General features: G+C 44.7%; 1 protein-coding gene across 3 annotated transcripts in view; it reads right to left on the bottom strand.

Annotated features, from left to right (window-relative positions):
* Positions 1 to 23,758, bottom strand: part of MYH7B (myosin heavy chain 7B) — a 53,956-nt gene that overhangs the window by 10,218 nt on the left and 19,980 nt on the right. For all 3 annotated transcript variants that reach the window (XM_053393906.1, XM_053393908.1, XM_053393907.1), the window contains 23 exons: positions 22,597 to 22,660; positions 22,386 to 22,484; positions 20,424 to 20,527; positions 19,457 to 19,595; positions 18,378 to 18,496; positions 17,693 to 17,842; positions 16,106 to 16,276; positions 14,918 to 15,097; positions 14,692 to 14,824; positions 13,767 to 13,843; positions 11,972 to 12,059; positions 10,795 to 10,912; positions 10,213 to 10,336; positions 8,961 to 9,097; positions 7,915 to 8,170; positions 6,847 to 7,089; positions 6,246 to 6,422; positions 5,302 to 5,447; positions 4,267 to 4,357; positions 3,512 to 3,901; positions 2,698 to 2,824; positions 1,432 to 1,550; positions 363 to 559 (listed from right to left, as the gene is read on the bottom strand). In XM_053393906.1, the coding sequence (XP_053249881.1) occupies positions 363 to 559; positions 1,432 to 1,550; positions 2,698 to 2,824; positions 3,512 to 3,901; positions 4,267 to 4,357; positions 5,302 to 5,447; positions 6,246 to 6,422; positions 6,847 to 7,089; positions 7,915 to 8,170; positions 8,961 to 9,097; positions 10,213 to 10,336; positions 10,795 to 10,912; positions 11,972 to 12,059; positions 13,767 to 13,843; positions 14,692 to 14,824; positions 14,918 to 15,097; positions 16,106 to 16,276; positions 17,693 to 17,842; positions 18,378 to 18,496; positions 19,457 to 19,595; positions 20,424 to 20,527; positions 22,386 to 22,484; positions 22,597 to 22,660 (3,449 nt within the window). The remainder of the gene's footprint in view (positions 1 to 362; positions 560 to 1,431; positions 1,551 to 2,697; positions 2,825 to 3,511; positions 3,902 to 4,266; positions 4,358 to 5,301; positions 5,448 to 6,245; positions 6,423 to 6,846; positions 7,090 to 7,914; positions 8,171 to 8,960; positions 9,098 to 10,212; positions 10,337 to 10,794; positions 10,913 to 11,971; positions 12,060 to 13,766; positions 13,844 to 14,691; positions 14,825 to 14,917; positions 15,098 to 16,105; positions 16,277 to 17,692; positions 17,843 to 18,377; positions 18,497 to 19,456; positions 19,596 to 20,423; positions 20,528 to 22,385; positions 22,485 to 22,596; positions 22,661 to 23,758) is intronic.

Raw genomic sequence — 23,758 nt, 5'->3', positions numbered from 1 at the left:
CATAGATGCAAATTTACAAAGAATTACTGGAGTTTATATAGAATACATCTCACCATAAAGGGAAAGACTGATCAGATGACCTGCTGTCTTCTTTCTAGGTGCCAACTGGTGATGGGCAACTTCAAGGTGCTACTTCTCCTTTACGCTTTTTAAAAATCTGGACCAGCCAGCCTTTCAGATAGAGAACACCTCCAAACAGAGAACTGTGCTCTATGAAGTTGGACACATGGCCATCCTACCTGTTGCACTTAATTGTAGAGTTGCCTTTGGGCAACACTGCAATGCCAAAGCTGCTTCATTTCTGCACAGAATTGGGACGGCACAAAATTTATTTTGCATGCATGGCCACCTCTAGGACTTACTTGGCTTCCTCTAACTCTTCTGTCCTCTGGATGGCGTCTGTCTCATATTTGGTCCTCCACTGGGCCACTTCTGCATTGGCCTTTGACAGGGACCGCTGGAGATCTCCCTTGGCTTCCACTTCCTCCTCATACTGCTCCCGCAGAAGGTCACAGTCATGGCGGGAAGCTTGCAAAGCATGAGCCAGAGCGTTCTTGGACTGGAAGGTTGGAATCGCACACATTAAAATGGAAACAAGGCCTCTCTCCATTTATCAAGGAGTAGATAGTTCTAACTCCCCAGTGTGTCAAATGAAGGCTGGGGTTCAATACATTCTGACAGATTATTCATGAATAAGTTAGGAGCAACTGTTTGTGAAGATGGTTGCCTTCTATGCAAAAAATATACACAGTATGCAGGGTGGGAGGAGCTGGGCTCTTTATGGGCACTCACCAAGGGGCCTGTGACAGCCATTGGAGCAGATACTCTTGAGAGCTCAAGGTGGATGAGTCAAGAAAGAAAACAGTCCACTGACTGGCCATGCCAATCGCCCAACATAATCACCACACCTGCCCTGTCCTGGCTGAACCAGAAGCCATGGCTTTTCTTATTTACAGTCTTTATGGAATGTAGAAGAATCAAGGCTACTGCTGTCTCCCTTTCAAAAAACATCTTTCCCATCAGAGACATTTGTTAACATACTGAAAATATTGCTGCAGCTATGGGAGTATAATTTACTGTCTTATTCACTCTCCCCATGGAAACGCAATATTATCTACATTAAAGGGTTCCCTTTATAGCATTATAGCCAAAAAGATGGGGATGGATCTCAAACATGCCCATGAAACTCCTGTTCCTGTTCCTGAATCCTAAAAATATGCAGACTGCGGTTATTCAGTGGTCTAGAAAAGCACTCTGCACATACTCAGAGGCACCTCTCCTTACTATTATTTGATATATTCCAGGATATGTTCTGGGTATTGAAAAATAGTTTCAAGGCCCAAGTGAGCCTCCCCACAGTACAAATTAAGTCCTGGTTCCCTGTTACCAGCTCTTGACTGCAGGTGTAACCCCAGATGTATAAATGGTCACCTTAGTCTCTTCTTCTAGCTGTCTCTTGAGTTCATCAATGGTTTGCGTAAAGGAAGTCTTGCCGCGACTCAGCTGGTTTATAAAGGACTCCTTCTCTTCAAGAAGCCGGCTAAGTTCTCCTAATTTTGTAAAAAGCCAGATATCCCATTGACATTTCATTAGAGAACTCATCCTTTTCCATTCCTTTGAAATCCAAAATAGCCACACTGCAGTTTTCAGAACTGATCCAACACTGAACACAACTCATTTGAAGGTTATCAGCATGGGCAGGATGCAGACATTGGGTGGTATTCAGTTTGTCAGATGGAACAATCCCCTTCCACTTCTTCGCATGCTGTTCTAGCAGTTTTCCTGACTCTCTTGAGCTGTTTTTTGGGGGGTGGGGGTGAAGGGGAAGGAAAGCCCCAGTGCACAAGTGAAAGTCCTTGTGCAGGCTTCCACTGATGGGACTCATTAGCTCATCAGATTTTATGAATCCACCCCAGTCCCCATAGGATAGATGTTATGGGATCTCAGTCTAATGTTCACCTCAAAAGACTGTAGCCACGTCAATCAAAATGGATTCAGTGCTTTCTCTTGGTGGCTCTAAAATCTAACTTGTTAGAAAGCCGAACCCAATGAATGTAATTAGCTGTGTATTTTCTGAAGCATGCATAGTGTAATTGCTACCAATTGGCATGAGCTTCATAAAGCTCTAAAATGGTTGATAATTCTAATCTCAATTATTTATCATTACAGGAGTGGCATCCTTGGGCAATTGTCAGGGCCTCAGTACCAGGCAAGGCCCTCTAATGATGCCTTCGATTAGTTTCTGGCTCAGCACTACAAGCAGGGCCAGGCAACTGCATCTAGCCAATGTTGTAATGTCCCACAATGCCCCTGACGTAGCATCAGTCACCAAGCCACTGACAGGGGAGAGTGGCCCATGAGAGGGCATTTTGCCCAGGGCCCCCGCAAGCCTGGAGCAACACTGTGAAGTATGTAGACAGACAGTGACTTTTCCAGGCACATTCAATTAGCCTCCTCATGGCCAAGTGAGAATCAAAACCCTCATGCCTCAAGTTCAAACTTAACATGCCAAGATCCTCAAGGCCAATTGTCCAGCATGGATATTCTGCAGCTCTTCGTAGGCAATTTATCAGACATAAGAATATCTTGCATCATCAAGGCTGCTTATCCAGACTGCTCTCTTTCTGGGGAGATCCAACATGCAAGCAATCAAGCCAGGTATCTAACAGAGGGAGCGACTTTGAAAGCAAAACATACCATTTTCAGTCTGCAGTCTCCCACGCTGGGTGCTGACTTCGGCTAGCTGACGCTGGAGTTCATCCAGCTTTGATTTGGTTTCGCTCAGCTGATCCTCATATGTTCGGCAGAGCTTTTCAGCATTTGCCTGCAACAGGGAAGAAAACTTTGTCTAGATGTCTGAATTGTCAGTGCATTAAACAACTGGCTTGAGGCAGAACCTAGGGCTGGATCATGGCCAGTGAAGAGCTCCAGTGCCCTCATGGTCTGCTCCCTGTGCCAGACTTGGTGCTTACATGTAGATCACTGTTCCCATTATGCACCGTATACACAGTGCTTCCTAAAAAAAAGGCAGCTACCTTCTTCCCACCCTGACCAGTCAGAAAGTCAATGACGTAAACTTGCACGGCAGTGCTGGTCCTTGTCTACTGAGCAAACCAGCAGGGGACCTGTCAAGTTGAGGAATGCTTCAGATCCAGAGAAAGGGAACTGAAATGCTGAAAAAGTGCACCTGATCCACTCCATCTGAACAACCAATCACTGTAATGGACTTCTAAGCTAAAATACACCTTAGCTGATTCATTGGGCTTATGGTGATTTTTTGAAGTCAGGAAGAAAATGAAAAATCAAGCTTCTTGAGATGTGACTTCTGCCTCAGGACCAAATTACTGCTGTATGTGATACCTTCCTCCCTCAAGCCACCTTCTGGCTTAGAGTTGCAGCACTAAACTAGCCCATTCACATTCATGCACGAAAAGCTCTACGTCTGCTTACAACATCTTCTCCTCCTTTCAAGACATTAGTGCACAAGGAAGCATCAGCAAATGGCATTCACCTTGTTCTTGGTGAGGTAGTCAATGTTGGATGACAGATCATCCACCTCCATCTTCAACTCGCTCTTCTCCTTCTCCAGCTTCTGCTTCACGCGCTGCAGGTTGTCAATCTGCTCCCCCAGTTCCGCCACAGAATCTGCGTGCTTTTTGCGCAGGGCGGCAGCGGTTGACTCGTGCTGCAACGTGGCCTCCTCCAGGTCCCTGCGCAGCTTCAAGAACTCCGCTTCGCGCTTCTTGTTCAGCTCTATCTGGCAAGCCGTGGCACCACCCGCCTCCTCTAGCCGCTCACTCAGCTCCTCCAGCTCATGCGCCACCTCTGCCCGCTGCTTCTCCACCTTGGCCCTGGCAGCTCGCTCGGCCTCAAGCTCCTCTTCTAGCTCCTCAATGCGGGCCTGCAAGTAGACAAAAGATGGCAGAAACCACCAGGTATCTCTGCCCAGAATGAAAGGGAGAGGAGAACCCAATAGCTCTGATCAGGGTCGAGGGGCTCATAACGCTTCTACCTGGGCTTCCAGGTAGAACATGTGGATCATTGTGGTACTAAGTGGCCAAGAGCATATACATTGCAGTGGACTGCAGGAAATTCCTCAAGGGCCAGACCAAATGTTTGCCCCTTTTGACTTTTGGCATAAATGGTGGGCTTGCTCCCCACTTACCCCCCAAAATGTTCAAACCCAGCCCTGCTGCTGTAAAAAAAAATTTTATTTCCCTTCCTTTTTTGTGCCTGTTAACATCCAACACTTCCTCTTAGGTTTACCTGGAGCTCTTTAATTTTCTTCTGCAGCTGAATTGCAAGGACTTGCTCATCTTCAATTCTTGAATTTAACTGGTTCATTTCAAAGTCTTTCCTATGAAAGAAAATAAGAACAAGCTGCGTTTATATCGGGCCTGAGATAGATGCAATTGTCACTGCTAGGAGACTGAGGGAAGGTTGTTTATACACTGGTGGCTTGAAAATGTAAATGGTTCTTTAAAAATCATGTTTTTTGCATTGTGGGACAAGACCACCTTGCTGAAAATATCATATAAAGGGGTGTTCACATGTTACACACAAGAGTACGCAATCTGTGTACCTGTGTAACAATAGTTGAGCTGCACACTTGCACAGTTATTCACAAGTTCAACAAGTGTTCAGTCTGTGTACAGAATTAGTTCAGCCGCACAAACCAACAAGTGTATACTCTTTGACACAAACTCTTGTTTATGTGCAGAGACAGCTTGTACTTGTGGTTCAGTGAAACACATGAATAAGCCTACAAAGCAGCTTAATTCTTTGAACCATGTAGCAATTCACTTGAGTTGATTGCTGGGGCACAGATGAAGGCAGATTCACCAGCTGCCCCTGCTTTTCTTCATTGAGGGCAGTGATCTGAAGCCATAATGAGCATCTTAGTGGGTTGCACTGTGCAACTCATGCCCTTTCTCTGTTTCTCACTCCAGTAACTGAAGCTTCCAGGAGGACATGGGAAAAAGCAGGAGGGATAAATCCTAAGTACGTGTGCTTAAGTCCCACGGACACAAATCAGACGCAAAGCCCACCATTTCTATTTCCACTTGCATCTTCAACAATCCTTCATACAGCAGAGACTCCTACTCAAATTTGCCTTTCGATACTGCGTGAAAATAGAGAACCCTTTTCAACCTGTAATTATTGTTCCAAAATTCTAGTGCAGAAACAATTCCGCATCTGTTGTGAGCTATTATCTCACATCTGTTGTTAGGCTGATATCAAGCAGCCTGCTTAACCCGGTTTGGTTTGATTGGGTGGTATTTCCATCAATTGCATGCTCACTTCTTGAGTTTCTCTTCCAGCTGCTGCTTATCATTCTCCAGATCCATCACAGATTCCTGAGTGAGCTTCAAATCGCCTTCCAGCTTGCGTTTTGCTCTTTCCAGGTCCATCCGTATCTTCTTCTCTTGTTCTAAAGCACTTTCCAGCTAGAGGGCACAAAGAATAGTGAAGGAAAATGAGAAAGTCACAGAACATGCTTTGCTCACCTGATTTACCCTTTCTCCCAAAATGGTGCCTCCGTGCAATGATGTCAGAGATAGAGAACCCATGTCCTTCCAAATGTTGCTGGACTCCAAGCCCCAACAACCCCAGCCAACACTGCCAATGGACAGGGATGGTGGCAGTTGTAGTCCAACACCCTCTGGTGGGCCATAGGTTCCCCAACATTGGATAAGAAGCTCAGCCAGCTGGAAACATTACAGAAGCACCTGCCCCAAAAAGGACATTGTTTTGGGGCTAGACATTTTGCTGTCTGAGGCCAAAGGCAAGATGGTACCCCCCCTCCCACCCCTTCTACACACAGAAGGTGACTAGACCAGCAGTTGTATCTCACTTCAACGCAGGCAATGTTACTGGCACAGTGTCCTCCAAGGCACCTGAGGGCAGCAGGCTAGTTTAAGGGGGTTAGAACTGTCCTCTAATAGTAGGGGAAGCTGTCTCTCACCACAATCATCTGTTGACACACTCTGCCTAATGGTAGGGCCAGTTCTGGACTGGAATATTTGAAAGGCAGATATTCCTGGGCAGGCATTTCAAAGAACTGGACAAGTAGATATTGTTAAGGTTTCTGAGACTGATAATTTTCCGGCAAAGCATTTATGGTTGCACAATCTAGTGACCTTTAAGCCAGATCTCTGGACAAAATGGGTTTCACAGATCCTCTATCATCCCGGAAGCCTCAATTTTTACACCACCACAGACATTTTTCATGTGCCTTGACTCACGTCATCCACTTGTTGCTCCAGCTTGACTTTAGCCTTGGTCAGAGTGTTGACTTTGTCCTCCTCAGCCTGAAGGTCATCCAGAGCTTGCTGGTGGGCCTCCTGCAATGCCTTTTTCTCCTTGGTCAGCTTAGCAATGACCTCATCCAAAGCAGCCATTTCTTCAATCAGGTTTTTCACCTACGATGGTGTGACAAAAGCTTAGAGGGTTATATGAATAATATGGAAGAGTGAAAGGATGCACAAATGTAAAACTCGGCAGGCCTTTGGTGAAGCATAACAACATTCATCACAGAAGATGGTAATTTTTAAATACCCATCAACTACAAAAGAAAAGTGGTGTAAATTCATGCTTACACCCCACCCTTTATGCCACTGCCCCAATAAACCAAATGTGTTATTTCTGCTAAAAGAGAAGACAACTTTTTTTTCTTTTTGTGCTGTTTTGAAGTCACACAACACGAATCCTGTTAAACTAGTGGCACTTTCAGGTATCACAAAACCAGCAGTAGTTTGTGCTGATTTTGTACTCTACCTGTTTTTCTTTATTCTTTTCGTGCTTCCATTACCTGTTTTTTTTTATTTGTCTCCTAATGGCGCTCACCTTGTTTTCTGTGGCATGCTTCTCCTTCTCCACCTTGGCCAGGGTGATCTCCAAGTCATCAATGTCTTTCTTCAGTTCAGCACATTCATCCTCCAGCTTTCGCTTCTTAGAGGTCAGGTCTGAGTTCATCTCCTCCTCGTCCTCCAGGCGCTCCATCAGTTCCTTCACCTTGGCTTCCAGCTGAATCTTGGTCTTGATCAAGAGGTCGCAGCGCTCCTCTGCATCAGCCAAGTTGTCCTGCTCCTGTTGAAGAATATCCAAGAGGAGGGAGCACTTTACCACACTGGGAGATGCTGCTGCTCCATTCTCAAGTGTACAGATATATGAAATGTGCATGGTGGTTAAGGTGCTGTTTTGTCAACTGTCTACAATAAGAGTCTCACTTTGACTGCCTTCAATTCTCCAGCTGAGAGAAACACTGAACCCATCAATTTGTTGAAGTTTGTCAGATCCACAGTTCTATCACATGTATAGAACCATGTAATGGGGAATCAAACATCTCAAGTATCTTATTTTTCATTTTAAAAGCCCCCGACACACCACAAGTTTCTAGTTCTCATGGTTGCATGCTAAAAAGGGAAAACTAGTGTGTGGTAATTGATGAAGGCTCAGAAACTAGAAGGCATCTGCAAAAGAATTCCAAGACTGGTTAGGCAAAGTTAACTATCTAAGCCAGACAAGGGCACTTGTGGCCACCAATGGAAAATGCAAGGCGTACCCCAAATGGCATACCTGATTCTTCAGGGGGACTATTCCCCCATGCAAACCAGGATAAATTCTTACAATATGCCATTGCCATGTTTCCATCAGCAAGACTTCAGTGCCTTGTCTCTCTGCATATTGTCTCTGTAGACTTCAGTATTCATCTTTTACCTTCTTAGTATATAGCAGTCAGGGGGCCACATGGAGGAAGGCCGAGGGCCACATGTGACCTGCAGGTTGCTCACTTGTGACATACAGAAATGTTTGAAAGGAAAATGTCAAGGCCAGATTCACCGTCAGCTTCCTAAACTACATACAACAATGCCTACCCTTCGTTTGGAAAGCTCAGCTGGACAGATTACTCACTGCTTGAAGCTGTAGTGACAGATCATTCTTCTCCTGGATGATGCTGACTTGCTTCTCTTCCAGCTCCTTCCGTTTAGCCTCCGACTTCTCCAGAGCTTCCTTCAGCTTCTGGAACTCCTCTTTGAGGGTGGCCATTTCCTTCTCAGTCTGAGCTGACTTGAGGAGAGGTTTGATCTTGAAGAAAAGCTTCATCCAGGACCAATTCTTGACTGCATTAAAAGCACGGATGTTCCACTGAATGGTGTAGAGTGCGTCCCTGTGGGGAATAAGTAACACATGTTGCGATGTGATTTGGTGGAAACTATTAGTGCCTGATCACTGCCCATTATAGAGGCAGCAGATTCTTGCTCCCTCCTCAAACTATGAGCAATAAGCTACAGATTCCTGGAGGAAGAGATGCACAGAGGAACTCAGTATACTAGGTATACACTATATCAGCTTGTGTGCAGGTCTTTGCTGAAAATCAGATATTTTCTGAAACTTAAAAATCACTGTATTAACATAGTGAGGGGAGGGGGAAAGAGACGGAGTGGGGGCAAAAATCAGAAACAAACGTATGAAGGGTTTATTGGCCATGCCCAAGCAAACAAATGCTGATATTTTAAAGAAAACAGAGAAGAACTTGTTCAAGGAAATACTTCATATACCTAAATGTTAATATCTTTGGACTGTAATATTTTATAATGTAACCCTCCCATCTGTTTTGAACAGAAGATAGGCACAAAGTGGTTGTCTCTGTGAGTGAATGTAGCAGTGGCTGATATATGTGCTGCACTGATGGAGCATTGATGGGGCGTGCCAGCACCATTCTGAAATCCTGTCTCTTTTTCTGCTCATTGAGGGCATAGCAGCCATTTTGTGTTATGCCATACCCCCATAGCAGCCATTTAGTGGCTGCCATCCACAGTGCTTTCTCAAAATAATTCCAAACATGCCCACTGGCCCAAAGTGGTCTGCCCATCTGGTCACTGAAAGTGATAGCCTGAGAACATTCCAGCGGACGACATGCAAGGAGTTGCTGCGGCCAGGCTTGCATGTTGCTATACCTTCTGCCAATGATCCACCCATACTCAATGCGCATCAGCCGTCCACGCATCCTGGCCTGCAGGAGGGTGATAATCTTGGCCAGACGTTGATCTCGCATCTCCTCCAGGAGACCCAGCAAGCCTGCTTTGAAAAACACCTGCAAACAGGGAAACAGGGAAAGTTGGAACAGAGGAAACACCAGTGTCACATCCTCTGAAGGACATTCTCCTTGTGCCAATTCCTTGCCCCCAAATTATAGAATACGTAAAAGGTGTCGTATATTTAATATATCAAATCACACAAGTCCGCTCACCTCTCTTGGTGCGGTGGCATTGCCCACCGGGATAATTGGCTCTTACCTGGTGGTTTTGCCTATCTTGTTGCAATATGTCACAACTGGTTGGGCATTGGGACAATCCTTTGTTTTGGATGGAGGGGAGGTTGTAGTCTCCGCCTGCCCCTCCAAACACTGGAGTAGGGGGAGTGGCAATGTCTGCATACCCGGGGGACCAGGGTCGAAGGCACCCCCCAGATGGCAGTCCCTGCGGGGGTCACCCTATTTGATATAAGTCTTAGGAACCCTCGCCTGGATTGACCACGCATCCCTTCCGACTGGTGGGCCAGAAGTATTTAGATTGCCCCATGCCCAAGCCAAACCTCTTTCATCTGTATTCAATAAAGTTGTGGCCTGTTTTTACCCCAAAACCCAGTCTTATTGGTCTCTTATTTATGGGTTGTGGTATGGGAAGTCCGATGCCTTGTCGTACAATACCACTTACATTCAGATCCTAAAATAATTCTATTAGGCTATCTAAGCAGGAAGTATAGCTACCACATTAACTCATAGTATACTGGAAGTTGTAAGAATATGCATTGGCACATTAACTCTTAGTTTACCAGTAGTTGTAAGAATATGTGTTGCTAAATGATAGAAAACATTTACTCCACTGACTTCAGACTGGGTTCAAGAAGTGTGGCTTTATTAAGTAGCTTTATTCATAAAAGTCATAAAAGCTTCTATAGGTTGATGCTACAGAAAGTAAGCACTGAACAAACAGGAAAGTACGCTAGTAAATCAGATGTCCTTAGCAAAACAATATGGTAGACACTGAACAAGAAGTTTGAAACAGGGAGAATAAAACGTAGTGGATTTACTACCAGCAAGGGAAGTGTATGTAAAATTACACATGCACATTCTGACCATTCTCAAGGCTTTAGTTTTATGGCACAGCAAATCACTTAATCCGCCCATTCAATTTGCACACCACGTACCTTTGTGTGTCCAAACTTATATTGGGAGTGGTCAAGGTCCAAGGAAAGAAGCAGCTTCTCTGTGGCCTTCCTGCTATCCACAAATTTGTCATCAGGAATGGCAGCAGGATTCAAGATACGGTAGCTGCAAAGATACGAGAGATCAGCACACTCAGGAAGAGATGAGGAGAATCAAGAACACTTCAACTAGGGCCTACCCACTGAGGTCATTTTGGCAGAGGGGGCTTCTCTGCACATCTTTCCCAGCATGGGACAGATGCAGAGTGTGCTCCTGACACCAAGTTTGCATTTATTGTTCTATTTTATTTTATTACTCTTTCTGAAGCAGGTGTGGGAAACTTCTGGCCTTCCAGATGTTACTGAACTGCAACTCCCAGCCACTGGCCATGCTTGCTGGGGCTGATGGGACTTATAGTTCAGCAACATCTAGAGGGCTAAAGCGCCCCCCCCCCAAGTCCTGCTCTAGAGATTAGACTGGGACATATGTTTTTATTCCTCACTGTGTGTTCATAGCATGTTGCCCAGGTCTTGCACAGCTGATAGCATCGGTGATCAGCAAAGTTGAACAGAAAACTTAATTACCGCTGCTTAAAGTCAGCATAGAGGATTCTGTTTGGAAAGCCTTTCCGACAGATGCGGATGCCTTCTAGCACACCGTTACACCGTAACTGATGCAGCACCAGGAAGGGGTCCATGACTCCTGCATGGGAAAGAAGGGAAGGACAGATCCTAACACCTTTCCTGAGCGGTGAGCGCTCATACTTTGAGAATAATAATAATAATTTACACTAGTGGCCAAAATTGTGGGAAAGTGTATTTCCGAGATTTGATGGCTCATAACACCTGACTGGCTCTCTAAACACTCATGCTCATTGGCTGCATCCAAATGAAGGAAAGCTACTGTATATCCAGAAAAGGGAAGCAAGTTATGCTTCCCTTTTCTGGTTATTTGGCTATAACTTTTGATAGAATACAGACAATTGAACAAACTTTGTTGCATTACATTCTTCATTATCTTTCCATTGATATAAAATTTTATGGTATTACTCCAAAAAAGTGGTGTTATGAGCCATCAAACCTCAGAAATACACTTTTTCAAAAAGGTGTCCACAATTTTGGCCACCGGCGTAGGCGTATTTGCATCCACGCAAGGCTAGAGAAATGAGAAAAACAACAAACACACCTGCTAGACAGCTAAACGGTAGTAGTAGCAGAATGCAAACAAGGAACAAAGCAAAGGGAACAGCCCAATTCTAAGCATATTTATTCAGAGCAAAGTCATACTATATGTTGGATCCAGACATGAACTTCCATGAATGGAAGGGCTCTTCCCATTTGCAGGAAGGGCTCCAGTCCACCCAAGGCTCCCTGTGGAGGAAGGGGGGAAGGGGAGGCTGATTCTCCCGTCCCCCAGCAGCCCCCATAACCACCTCCCATGCTGTTTCAGAAGGTCTCCCAATCCTCCACAGCAACTCCTTCAGGGCCACAGGAGGAAGGAGGAATCAGCAAAAATAACCCTCCCCACACAACCCCATTTCCTCCAGCGTGGCATCACAAGAAAACAACGCTACTCTGGATCCAAACCTAGAACTCGAGCCATAGTACTAATGTTTTTAACCTGTATGATGCTTGAGGCATTGTTTACAGCAGATAAACTGCACAGAGATGCCAAACAAATAATAATAAGAGTGTTATCTGCAGATTCCCCCTGGTCATTCTAATCCCTCACAGACAGAGCGCACTCTTTGCAGTTGTGTACCTGGGGTCTTTGTTTCATTGGGGATGATGCAACGGACAAAATGAGGCTGGGTAGCACGCAAATTGGTCATCAGTTTGTTCAGGTTTTCCTGTAAGGCAGACATACAGGGTTAAGTCACTTCACAGGCTCCCAAGTCCACATCTGAGCAAAAGTCAAAGAAGCTCGTTTTAACCTTTAAAGCCCTCTGCAGCTTAGGATGCAGATATCTGAAGGGCTGCCTCCTCTCACAGAAGCCTGTCCCATTATGATGATCTGCGTTTGAGGCCTGACTTTGGGTATCCCCATCACCCAGCTGCTTTTAAGGGCCTCAGGCACAGATTATTATTTCCTGCCCAACCCTGCTCCCTTATATCCCTTTATCTGGAGATTCTGGGAAGTGATTCTGGGGCCCTGTGTGTACAAAGCATGTAGCCTGCTACTGAGCAGCAATTAAAATCCATGCACAGGTTAAGTGGTGGGCCTGGGGAAGGTTCAACTCCCCTCTAAGGGGCTCTGAAAATTGGGCCGCTCCCTCTCCCTCCTGACCACAGCCCTCTATCCCCACCACCACAGCACTCCCACTTTTTATGTGAATGGGGCAGGTCTGCTTTAAGCAAACAGAACTGGCACATTTAGTTTGGCCATCCAATCTATTAAAAAAAATACCAACCCTCTACTGCCCTATCAATGCTGCTAAATAACATGTTGCTGCTTCTGTACTCTCCACATGCCCACTTTACCTTGCAATCTAAAACCATTCCTAACCCTCTTTGCTTTTAACCTTGTGGTTTCTGGATCATTCACTTGCAAAGCACTGTCTCTCAGTCAGATGGATGCTGCTCTGCTAAGTGGCTCAGTGTGTGGAGTGTTGTGTCCAGCTAACTCCCTCTCCCAACACGGGAAAGGCCAAGGGCCTGTTGCTCCGACCCTTGTAAGATCCACATTTCTTTTCTTCTTCCCAAGGGTTCTCCTTCCCGCAGTCAAGAGTGAGGAGGAGAGAAGTAGCACAGACTTAAAGTGATGTTCATGTAATAAATTATCTAAACATCACTGCAAGTCTTAACTGCCTCTCCCTCAGCAACGGAGAAGCAGACAGGAACCATGTAGCGCAGACATCACAGGGGTGGAAATAAGCATTACTCTACTACAAATGGAACCTGACTCCTCCGCATTCTAGCATTATTCCTATTCAAATGCTGATACGATGATCACCAAGAGCTGGCAATACAGGGATAAGGTAAAGGTAAAGGGACCCCTGACCATTAGGTCCAGTCGTGGCCGACTCTGGGGTTGCGGTGCTCATCTCGCTTTATTGGCCGAGGGAGCCGGCATACAGCTTCCGGGTCATGTGGCCAGCATGACTAAGCCGCTTCTGGCGAACCAGAGCAGCACACGGAAACGCCGTTTAGCTTCCCGCCGGAGCAGTACCTATTTATCTACTTGCACTTTGACGTGCTTTCAAACTGCTAGGTTGGCAGGAGCAGGGACCGAGCAACGGGAGCTCACCCCGTTATGGGGATTCGAACCGCCCACCCTCTGATCAGCAAGTCCTAGGCTCTGTGGTTTAATCCACAACGCCACATACAGGGATAGTTACAGCTGTTATTCCTGAGCAATAATATTCTCAAAAAGGGAGAGCGCTCTGGGCCAACTGAGGGAAGAATAGCCAAGCCCCAAAAGTCCTTAGTGTCTGGCCTGGTGTTCCAAGACTTCACGTTCAGGTTATTGCCTGAAAGAAGTGTTGTGCGTATACATAGAGAGAGCCAAGTGAAATTCTAGCCAGCGGTTCTGCTTACCATGGGGAGTGGGCACTTACTTTATGCAGCTGGGACACAGTTTGGAACGAAGCTGCCTTCTTGCGCTTCTCTTTGCCACCTGTCCTGGTTGCATCATCTGCCCAACAAAATGTCAGTTTATTGCCTTAATGGTGTTCATTTGGTTCAGGTCCTTGGTTGGTTCCCAAGCACTGTGAGACCAACCCTACTGCTCAAGTTATAGGACAATTAATTCTCCAGCTCTATTGAATACCCAGGCCCAGAGAATGGTCTGAAGTCGGACTTCCGGGTTGGCGCCTCCGGCAATGGCGGAGCTCCTCCGATCGGGAGGAACTTGCTCCGTGAAAAACAGGGTCTGACCGCCACGGCGAAGGTGGAGACCCATTGAAATCACAAGCGGGAGAAGCTTGTGAACCTGGGATTCAGCTGGCACCTTTTGCGCCTCCCCTACTCGCGGGGAAACCCTGTTTTGGGGATCCGGAGCAACGTGGGGTGAGTGGCGCAGTGCTTTGAATCGACTGCTTCTTTCACGGAGTGAAGCCGCATTGCTGTTGCTGGAGAGTGCTGACTTTTTCCTGTGGACAATTGGATTTTAAACAACTACCCGTGAGTAGAACGGAAAATTGGATCTTTAAATACTTTAATTTGGCACTGAAGCGGGAAGGTCATAAACAGGAAGTCCGCCTTCCACTTTTGTAAATAGACTGAAGCAAAGACGTTACAAGCTAAAGTCTTTGAAAGCTTTTGGCAAAGGAATAAATTTCCATCGGTTTAAAATACAAAACCCCCCTTGGAAGCAGGAGAAGAGGGGGAAAATTTTGGACCTAGTGAGCCTGCAGGAGAGAGTGAAAAATCAAATTACCACTGCTCTGAACCTGGGAACAGGCTGCCAGATGACGCTTTTCAGATAATCTTACATATTCTGTATTTAGTGCTTTGTTTGGCACATATGGGAATGCCGCTCACCTGAAGAAGAGGACACATAGTTTTCATATAAAGTAGCCAGCAGCTTATTTTGTGATTTTTGGAAGATGGTTACCACTGTCTCATTCAATGGGTCTTTATTCTTGTCTAGCCAGCCAACAATGTTATAGGGCACCTGCCAAAGAGCAAAACCAGCTGTAACAGAGGCAGAAAACGGAAAAGCAACACTAAAAACCCAGTATATGGGAGCCAGGAAACAAAGACGTACCACTCCAGCATAGTGCACCAGTTCAAAGTGGGCTTCATATTTGCGCTTCTTATCTGGCCGTGGCTTTTGGAAGTTGGGTGATTTCCCAATGTGGTTATCATACAGTTTGGCCTTGAATGACATATCAGAGGCTTTGGGGAACATGCATTCTTCTTCCAAAATGGAGAGGATTCCCATTGGCTGCAAGGAAAGGATACGGATCAACAAACTGGAGGCAATTTCACTTGGTGTTAATTTTAGTCCTATGTGAGCAATAACCACTTCCATGTGATGAATGTTATAAAAAGGCTTCTAAAGTTAGCATGCAAAGTATAAGAAAAACCATATTCAATCCATTCATAGAGTGGGGATGGGAAAAAGTGCTTCCAGGAACTGGAAAAGTCACCACAAAAGAATGCTTCCCCTCAAAATTTATATACTGTTCGTGTGAAAGCAAGCTTGTGCAGTAGGATGACAAACAACTATGCCATGGGGAAATGCTTTTGTTCTACCATATTGATAAAGTGATTTTAATTTTTCAGGCCACTGTATTATGTGCACATTGAATAGTGATTTGATCACACTTTCTTTCAGCTCAAAATGGTTGCTTGCCCCTGTCCTAGTTCTAAAGGTGTTCTATTTACCATGTTTTCAGTAGAAGAATGCAGCACCCTGGAGCTGTAGAACATAATTTTATGAGGATGGTTCCTTTTTGCCTCATGAAAAAAGCAGTATAAACATTATTTCCAACCTAATTTTACTTTATGTTGTTCTTCCCAAAGAGAACTGGGGAACAAGGAGCGATGAGAAGTTCTCAGAAGCTGAAATGTGTCAGTTGCCAGGGGGAGTTAAATGTTTAAATTGCTCCTTTGCTACTGGAAATCACTTTTTAAATTCACATTGTAGCTTGCAAGTAAGTGTCTCTTGCAGTGGGGCCATTTTCAGCATGCAGGAATCGCTAGCCAGAATGAATAGAACCAGATTTCAGTCAAAAATATGTAAAAACTGTGTTACAACAGAAAGGAAGTTAATTTTTACTTTGCTCTGTTGTGAAAGTATTGGCCCGCCAGACTCATCTGGCAAATTGGCTAGAAACAAGAGGACATTAGAACCGATGTAGCCACATTTCCATTATCATTCAACCTTTACAATGACATATATGTACATAAAGCCAGCCATATTAGTTATACAATCTTGCCTCAATCTTACCTTTTCAATCAGGTCAATACAAGCCTGCAGGTCCAGGCCAAAGTCAATGAAGACCCACTCAATTCCTTCTTTCTTGTATTCTTCTTGTTCCAGGACAAACATGTGATGGTTGAAAAACTGTTGCAGCTTCTCGTTTGTGAAGTTGATGCATAGCTGTTCAAAGCTGTTAAACTGCAGGCAGAAAGTGAACGCCTAAGAGCCTGGAGACTTCACTGCCCAACTCAAGATACTCCACTACCAGTAGCCTCGGAAGAGTCAAAACCACCCATCACTTCCCAGCTGTTGATCAGATCTGGTGACAATTGGCCAGCAAGTTTGTACCCCACACATAAATTCCTGGTTGAACAGGAATGCCATAGTTAACTGAATGAAAATGGCTACACACCACAACCAGGTTACCTGGAGCTCCAAGCATGCCAAGTGTATTGAAACTTACAAACAAACAACAGTGTTCAACTAAATAGTTTTGCTAGCACAAGGGATTAGTACTAGCACAACAGGATTTGCCCCTCTTCTCCTCCTCTCCCACATGCCCCATGCCATCCCCCAGAATAGACTTGAGTGGGGGGCACAGGGGGAGAAGAAGGGGAGAACATTCAGCTGAGCAAGGAGAAAATATTGTACTGATGGAATACTTTGCTTAGTGTTATGTTGAATAAAACCCAAGGCCTTAATGTAGCTTCTCTTATGCACCATATGCTATGATTCTGCCTGTCTAGGTAAAATACTTCCGCTTGTCCCATGCCTAGAAAGCAATGGTCTGAGTGGTCTTCTGCATCTCCTGTGCTTTCTAGGTATGGGTCTCTACAGTTTTGCCTTTGCCCTGTTGCTTTCCCCCGGAAAACCCCTTCTTTAGTGCTAAATTGGAACAAACAACAATCCACAGAAAATCCAGCTGCCTTTTGTTCCGATTCAGAGCTAAACTACAGGTTTCCCGGGGTGGTGCAGGGAGGGAAGTGGCAGGTCAAACGGAAGTGTGGATGAGCTTATAGTTCTTGAGATACTAAACCTCAGCAAAAAGTAGTCCACAGTTGTTGTTTTTAGTAATGCAGTACCATTAGGGCCCGACTGCCTGCATGATCATTAATCAGCACTCAACACCGTACAAATGAAAACTGCATATGTGAAACCACCCATAGATAGCATAGCATAGAATGAAACTAGAAAGTTGGCAGAATGTTGTTGTTTGTTATGCACAGAAATCAGCCTTTCACCCAGGGGCCACTGGAATGTTGAATAATTCTGTAAGTAGCCTCAGGAGGATGGAAAACCAAGAGGGCATTTGAGAAAGGGAATGTCCATGGGCCACTCAGGACATAACTACAGACATGAAATGGGTTTAAAGTTGTTCTTTATCCCAGAGGAACTGGTTCTCTAGGGAGATCTATTGATCTCTAACGCAGAATTCTCAACCACCTCGCCAAACTTGATCCAATTCTATAGCTCGGTTGAGTTCTGAATTTTCACAATGTCTCTTTCAACATGCCAGCAACTTTCTTTGGGCAAGGAAGTCATCAGCAGTTGGGCATGTGTATTTCATTCCCCTCCATTACATAGTGCAAAATGTGGGCCAGTTTTGAAACCCACCTCAAAGATCTCAAATCCAGCAATGTCCAGAACTCCGATGAAGAACTGCCTGGCTAGCTTAGTGTCCAAAGTTTTGTTGATACGAAAAACCAGCCACTTGAACATGCGATCATAGGTAGCTTTGGCCAAGGCTCCCACTGCATACACAACCTGCAAATAATTATGTAACGATAATTGGTCAGAATTTATATTTGTTCATTTCTGATGGTGTTACATAGCAATAATGATGATAACAACAACAACGGCGATGATGATAGTAATAATAATTTTATTTTTTATATGCCACCCAGCTGACTGTGCTTGGCGACATGGTCAAGGACAGAAAAGGGAGGGAGGCTATTTATAAAATAGAATTAGTATGTTTCAGCTGACACTGATGAAATAGTTTCTGGATAACTAAAGACACAATCCTGTGCATACGCACACTGAACTCAGTTGGGCTTTATTCTGAGGAAACATGCCAAGAATCAGGCTGCATGTGTCACTGCTGCTATTTGATAATTTAAGCACAGGCAATTTAAGTGACCACCACTCTTTTGCTTGAAATATATATTTCTCACAGTGACATGTCTTAACACAGAGATTAAGATGCACAACCTTTCTCCCAGGTGCATTGCTAAGAGGTCCTATGGGAAACTGGAGGCAGGGAGGCATAAGGCCAAGCCGTACAGTTCAAGAAACTCACCTGCTCCACATTCTGGCCTTTGGTCACATACTCATTTCCCACTTTCACCCTAGGATGGAGCAGCCCCTTGATCAGGTCACCTGAGCTGATTCCCATGAGGTAAGATGCTTTATCGGCACCTGCAGTTCAATAAAAAATCATAAATAAGAAAGTGGTCTTGATGAGAAAGAAATGTGGGTTCCTGTAATTTAGAACCCCTTGATTAAGAGCCATCACCCAGCAGGAACTGCTTATAGTTCAAGCCAATTAAAGGCAGACCAATTTGGGCTCCAGTAGTAATAATAAGATCAGAGATTTATAAATCCTAACACATGTACATTCTGGTCCATAAAAGCTGATGATGCCACAATGAATTTGTATGACTGCTTCCAGACTGACATTATACTGGTGGGGTTCAATTGCCTACTGACAGGTTCACGTTGTGCCACTGACATGGATTATACCACTCTTGTACAACCCTCCCCCAAAACGGATTGTTTGCTGTAAAGAAAGGGACAGGAAAATGCACTGGAAAGTGTGGGGTAACAATTACTTGCCCATGACATAGTTTAAGCTTCCTGCAAGCAAATAAGAAAGATTGCTCATAAACAGTGGATTTTGTAGAACTCCCCAGAAACTTTGTACAAACAAATAAGGATGAATTCTCAAAGAAACAGGTTGTCTGGAAGCGACCTTAGTCTTTTCAGAAGGTCTGAGGGAGCTAATAGCAAGGTGTTGTCCAGTGAGCACCTATGCAATTGTGCCCTCCCCACACCTGGTTCATGAGGATCCTGGGGAAGTTTATCTTGGTAGCTCCAGAGAACAGCCATTTCCTCATTCACAAATGCTCCCAAAGCTGAGTTGGCAAAAAGCTAGGTAATGGCTGCTGAGAGAAAGTAAGAGGGTTTAAAAGGGGGGAGGGCAGGATAGACATCAGCAGTCGGTCCCGAATGCCACTGGGCTTGGCAGCTGCTTGAGCTGGTCAGGTGCTTTCGCTGGCTCTGCTTCCAAGTACCACCAGACTGCTAGTTTTGCTGCAACAGACTGATCTGGCGGCCACAATGGGATTTGTAGGCAGCAATGTAGGCAAACTCCCTTACTTTCAGTGCCTTCAGCCTCTGCCTGTTCTTCGCGTTGTTTCTGCTTGAATTTCATGTTGCCAAAGTGCATGATGGCTCCTACTATCTTATAGCAGCCATATTTCTCCTCGTTGCTGAAGCCCAGGATGTCCATAGCATGCTGCAGAAGAAATCAGACAAGGTGTGATTAACAAACAGAAAAGGATGAATTCGGGATGTACTGGCCTCAGTCCAGAAGGACTGCTGCACCTTTCTGGTGATGCAAATGCTAAGCAAATGACAAATGCACTATACTGGCTTGTCTAGCTGGCATTTCTTTCACGCTGCTAAAATATACCTCATTAAACTTAAGTAATAACTCTCAACAGCCTATATATGTAGTTTTTTTGCTATTTTGCATTTTCTGTGCATCTGAGTTGAGTTCATAGTGTTTTCCATGGTGCACCCTTCAGACCCCTGCCATAAAATTTTCTAGCATGCAGATAATCTAAAACAGACAAATCCAGAAGCCCACGAACTTTTTGTTAGGAGGCTGGTTGGCAGAACCATTGTGGAGAGGGTAGAAGAGGGTGAGGAGAGAAGGGTGTGGCCGAGAGAGAGAGAGAGAGAGAGAGAGAGAGAGAGAGAGAGAGAGATCCCACAGAGAGTGCTGTGAGCCAGGCTGAGACTCTTGGGAAGACGCAGGCTCTCCGCCTCTTAAATAAGAAAAGGATGCATGATTCACACCAGTGCCATTTGAAATGGCTAGCTATGTAGCAACAAATGGGAACTGTATTTTGTTAAGGGTGCTGGGAATTCTAGTTCAGGGGGGGGGGGTAAAGTACAGTTTCCAGGATTCTTTGTGGAAAACAATTGTGCTTATTATATTTATTTTCTACCCCCTTTAAAAATAATGGGTCTCAGAAGCAGTTCATGAGGCTAGACTGTGTCCCTGCATCACAAAGAGACTTTGACACCCCAGTTGATTTCACAGTGGATTAACACATACATCTGTAGCCAAGAGTTCCTCTCCATCGTCCAGGTTGTCTACAGTTGTTACACCTTGTGAGCAGAAATGGTAGTCATAGGGGTTGGAAGACAGCAGCAGCATATCTGGGGGGAAACAGACAGAAGATGCGTTCTTTGTTTCACAGCATATTGTGGGTACATGCCCAATTTGAACTATGAACCAAGTGGCTATGAATCAAGGATCAGCTTGGAAGTTTCAGCCTCAGAGGCCACACAGTCTCCATTACATGGCTACCAGAAAGGCATGTGCATTGTATAGTTGCATCTCCCGCCAGCTATCTTAGGAACACCCTTGGGCCGCTGACTGATTTAGAAGTGGTCAGCCTTGGCCTTGTGAGCACCAGATAAGATTACTGCTCAGTAGAGCTCTCCAGACCTGCCTAATAAGGTATTGTTTGTCACTGAGCAGCAAGAGCAGCAGGCCGTAGCCCAGATTCCTTACTGCCATGACAGGACACTATGCTAAAAATCCCTGTCCGGTCGGAAAAGGGTTTCGCCCACATTTCCTATTTCACAGCATCGGGTTCCATACTGGAAAGATGCCTTGAGTGCAGATCATAGCATGACTGGGAGGGATCATTATTGGACAAGCTTGCCATCCTCTCAGAGAGAGGTCCTACACAAATATGTCTGAAGGACCTCTCTGCTCACGGTACTCTTATTTGTGTGAGGTTTGTAGGAGCAAACAGGGAGAGAAAGATTGAAAAGGAGCAAGTGCAAACCTTCTCTGTGATCCAGTTCTGGTCAAGCACAGTTCCATCAATATGTAGACAGGGATGCCCATCAAAATGGGCATCCTGTTGACAGTAATGACATGCTGATGAATGGCATTTACGTAAATGATAACTGTATTCAAATACGCATCTGAATAAACCCCTGTAGGTTCTGATCCAGAGGGTGATACATGTGTGTGAGTCTGCCCACACACATATCTATGTTTCTATGATCTATCACTTGATCTGACTCAGAGGTACAGCTTTTGAATCAATTACGGTAAACATCCGACTGATATGCAATGAAACTAACTTCCGGTGTGCTCAGAATCATGGACCCAAGAACAAAAGGTGCTTAGGACTAAACAGAATTTTGAGCAAATTAAAAAAAAATGATAAAATGTTCAAAATTCGAATTGTACTTTCAAATATGCTCAATTTTCACTTTTGAAATTGAAATTTGAGGGCTACTTAAAACATTATTAAAACTTAATTCCCGTTTGTAACTTGCCAAATTCAATATTCTATATCCAACTATGATAGTCATTGGGCAGGTTGCCTTGAGGTCCTTGGAGGGAAGGCAAGTTATAAATGTATTTACATAAATAAGTCTCAGAAACAAGGTTCACTTTAAGTGCACTGATAAGCACTAGCCTTTTCAAAGCACCGGTGCCAATGTCACAAATATTGGGTTAGCCTAAATTTCAAAAGCACTGAGCAGATATAGGGTGTGTTGACATTGGTGGCATCTAGGAGTGTTCAGCAGAAATTTGTCAGGGTCAGTTTCTTATGTTTCCAGTTTTTCCCCCAGTCTGAGATTTTTTAAAAAGAAGATCCTCGTGAAAATTCATCAGCATTTTCGTGCAAATTTCTCCTAATATACACATTTTTGTATGATTTTTGCATAACAATAGACATTTTCGCAAAGCAGTTTCCCCTAATATAATGCACTTTTGTATGTTATTTTTCCCTACTATTTGCATTTTGTGATACATTTCTTGGCTTGAACAATTCAGAGAAGTGTGAATTTCAAAGGATAGCTGTGTTTTGGGCCATCCATTGTTTTGAAAAGTGCACATTTGCTTTTAAATGTGAATGGAATGGAATTTATTCCCCATCCCTACTCAGTAGGGATATCATACTGAGCACAGCTCTTTTGTGATCATCTGCACTGTGCTTTCCAAACTTGATTGTCAAATTTCTTTGTATATTATTTTAGTGCCTCTCACCTTGGAGTTCTGGCTTCTTTCCAGAAAGGATTTGATAGTAGATGTGGTAGCTCCTCTCTCCTGGCTGCTGGAAAATCACTCTCGATTTTTCCAACAAATCTAGAAACAACAAGTAAGAAATTAGATTGTGGGGTTGCTACTTCAAGGGTTTATCAAACTGTTCAAATTAAAAACAACATGGGATGTCAAGTGACACCAGCCATTTACTCACAGATGTCAATGTCAGCGGAAGCCAGCTTCCCTGAAGGACCAAAATGGATGCGAATGAACTTGCCCTGTTTTGATATGAAGAAAAGTGGAAAATGAATAGAAGTACTCACTATGACCTGCAGGCTCTTAAAGAGGAAGCCTGCTGTATTCAAGGTAAGATTACCGTATTTTTTGCCCTATAGGACGCACTTTTTCCCCTCCAAAAATGAAGGGGAAATGTGTGTGCATCCTATGGGGTGAATGCAGGCTTTCGCTGAAGCCTGGAGAGCGAGAGGGGTCGGTGCGCACTGACCCCTCTCGCTCTCCAGGCTTCAGGAAGCTCTCTGCAAGCCTTGGGAGCTCCGCGGGAGTTCCCGTTGGGCTCCCAAGGCTTGTGGATAGCAGCCTGCATCCTGAAGCCAGGGGCGCGCTGCCCTGGGCTTAGTGCAGATATTGGGCAGCCCCACAAGCTCGGGGGACAGCGGGGAGGCACAGCGCTGCCATCCTGCTGTTCCCTGACCTGGTTTGGATTCCCCGACCTGGTTTTGGGGGGGAAATAAAGGGGAAAAAATTTCCTTTATTTCCCCCCAAAAAAACTAGGTGCGCCCTATGGGCCGGTGCGCCCTATGGGGCGAAAAATACAGTATTTGTGCATCTAGGCCAGTATTGTCTGCTCTGACAGACAACAGCCAGATAGAGGAATAAAGTGCTGTCTGATTAGTGCCTCTGAAGTTGCTATTCAAGGGGAACCCCTACTGGCACAATGGAGCTGCCCCTTGGCATGCAAATAGCAGCTTCAGATTTTTGTTGGGATTGTGACAGGTAAGGAAGAAGTTAAACTTCCTGTCCCCATCTGTCTTCACACAGCCCCAAGGCTCCTCATGCTTTCCCATACTTGCTATTTCCATAACATAAATGTGCAGCTTTAATTGCATTCACATTTTAATCATATTCTGTTTGGTCATAACTCCCCTTCCTCAGAGGCTGATTTCTCTGTTCCAAATATCAAAACGTCACTATAATCTGCTAAGATAATGAATAAGAGAATTTATAGATATGGAAATAGTTTGTTTCATACGCTTCATTATGTCATAAACATTTCTATAGGCTTACCAAAAAAAACCCCACATATGCATATTGCCTGTAATAAATGCTCTGTACTTTACTTTTGTTTTTTTAAAAAA

This window comes from Podarcis raffonei, chromosome 6 (genome assembly GCF_027172205.1).
Source record: "Podarcis raffonei isolate rPodRaf1 chromosome 6, rPodRaf1.pri, whole genome shotgun sequence".
NCBI classification, from domain to species: Eukaryota; Metazoa; Chordata; class Lepidosauria; order Squamata; family Lacertidae; genus Podarcis; species Podarcis raffonei.
Note: the sequence above shows the minus strand (reverse complement) of the source record. Positions and strands in the feature narration are given on the sequence as shown.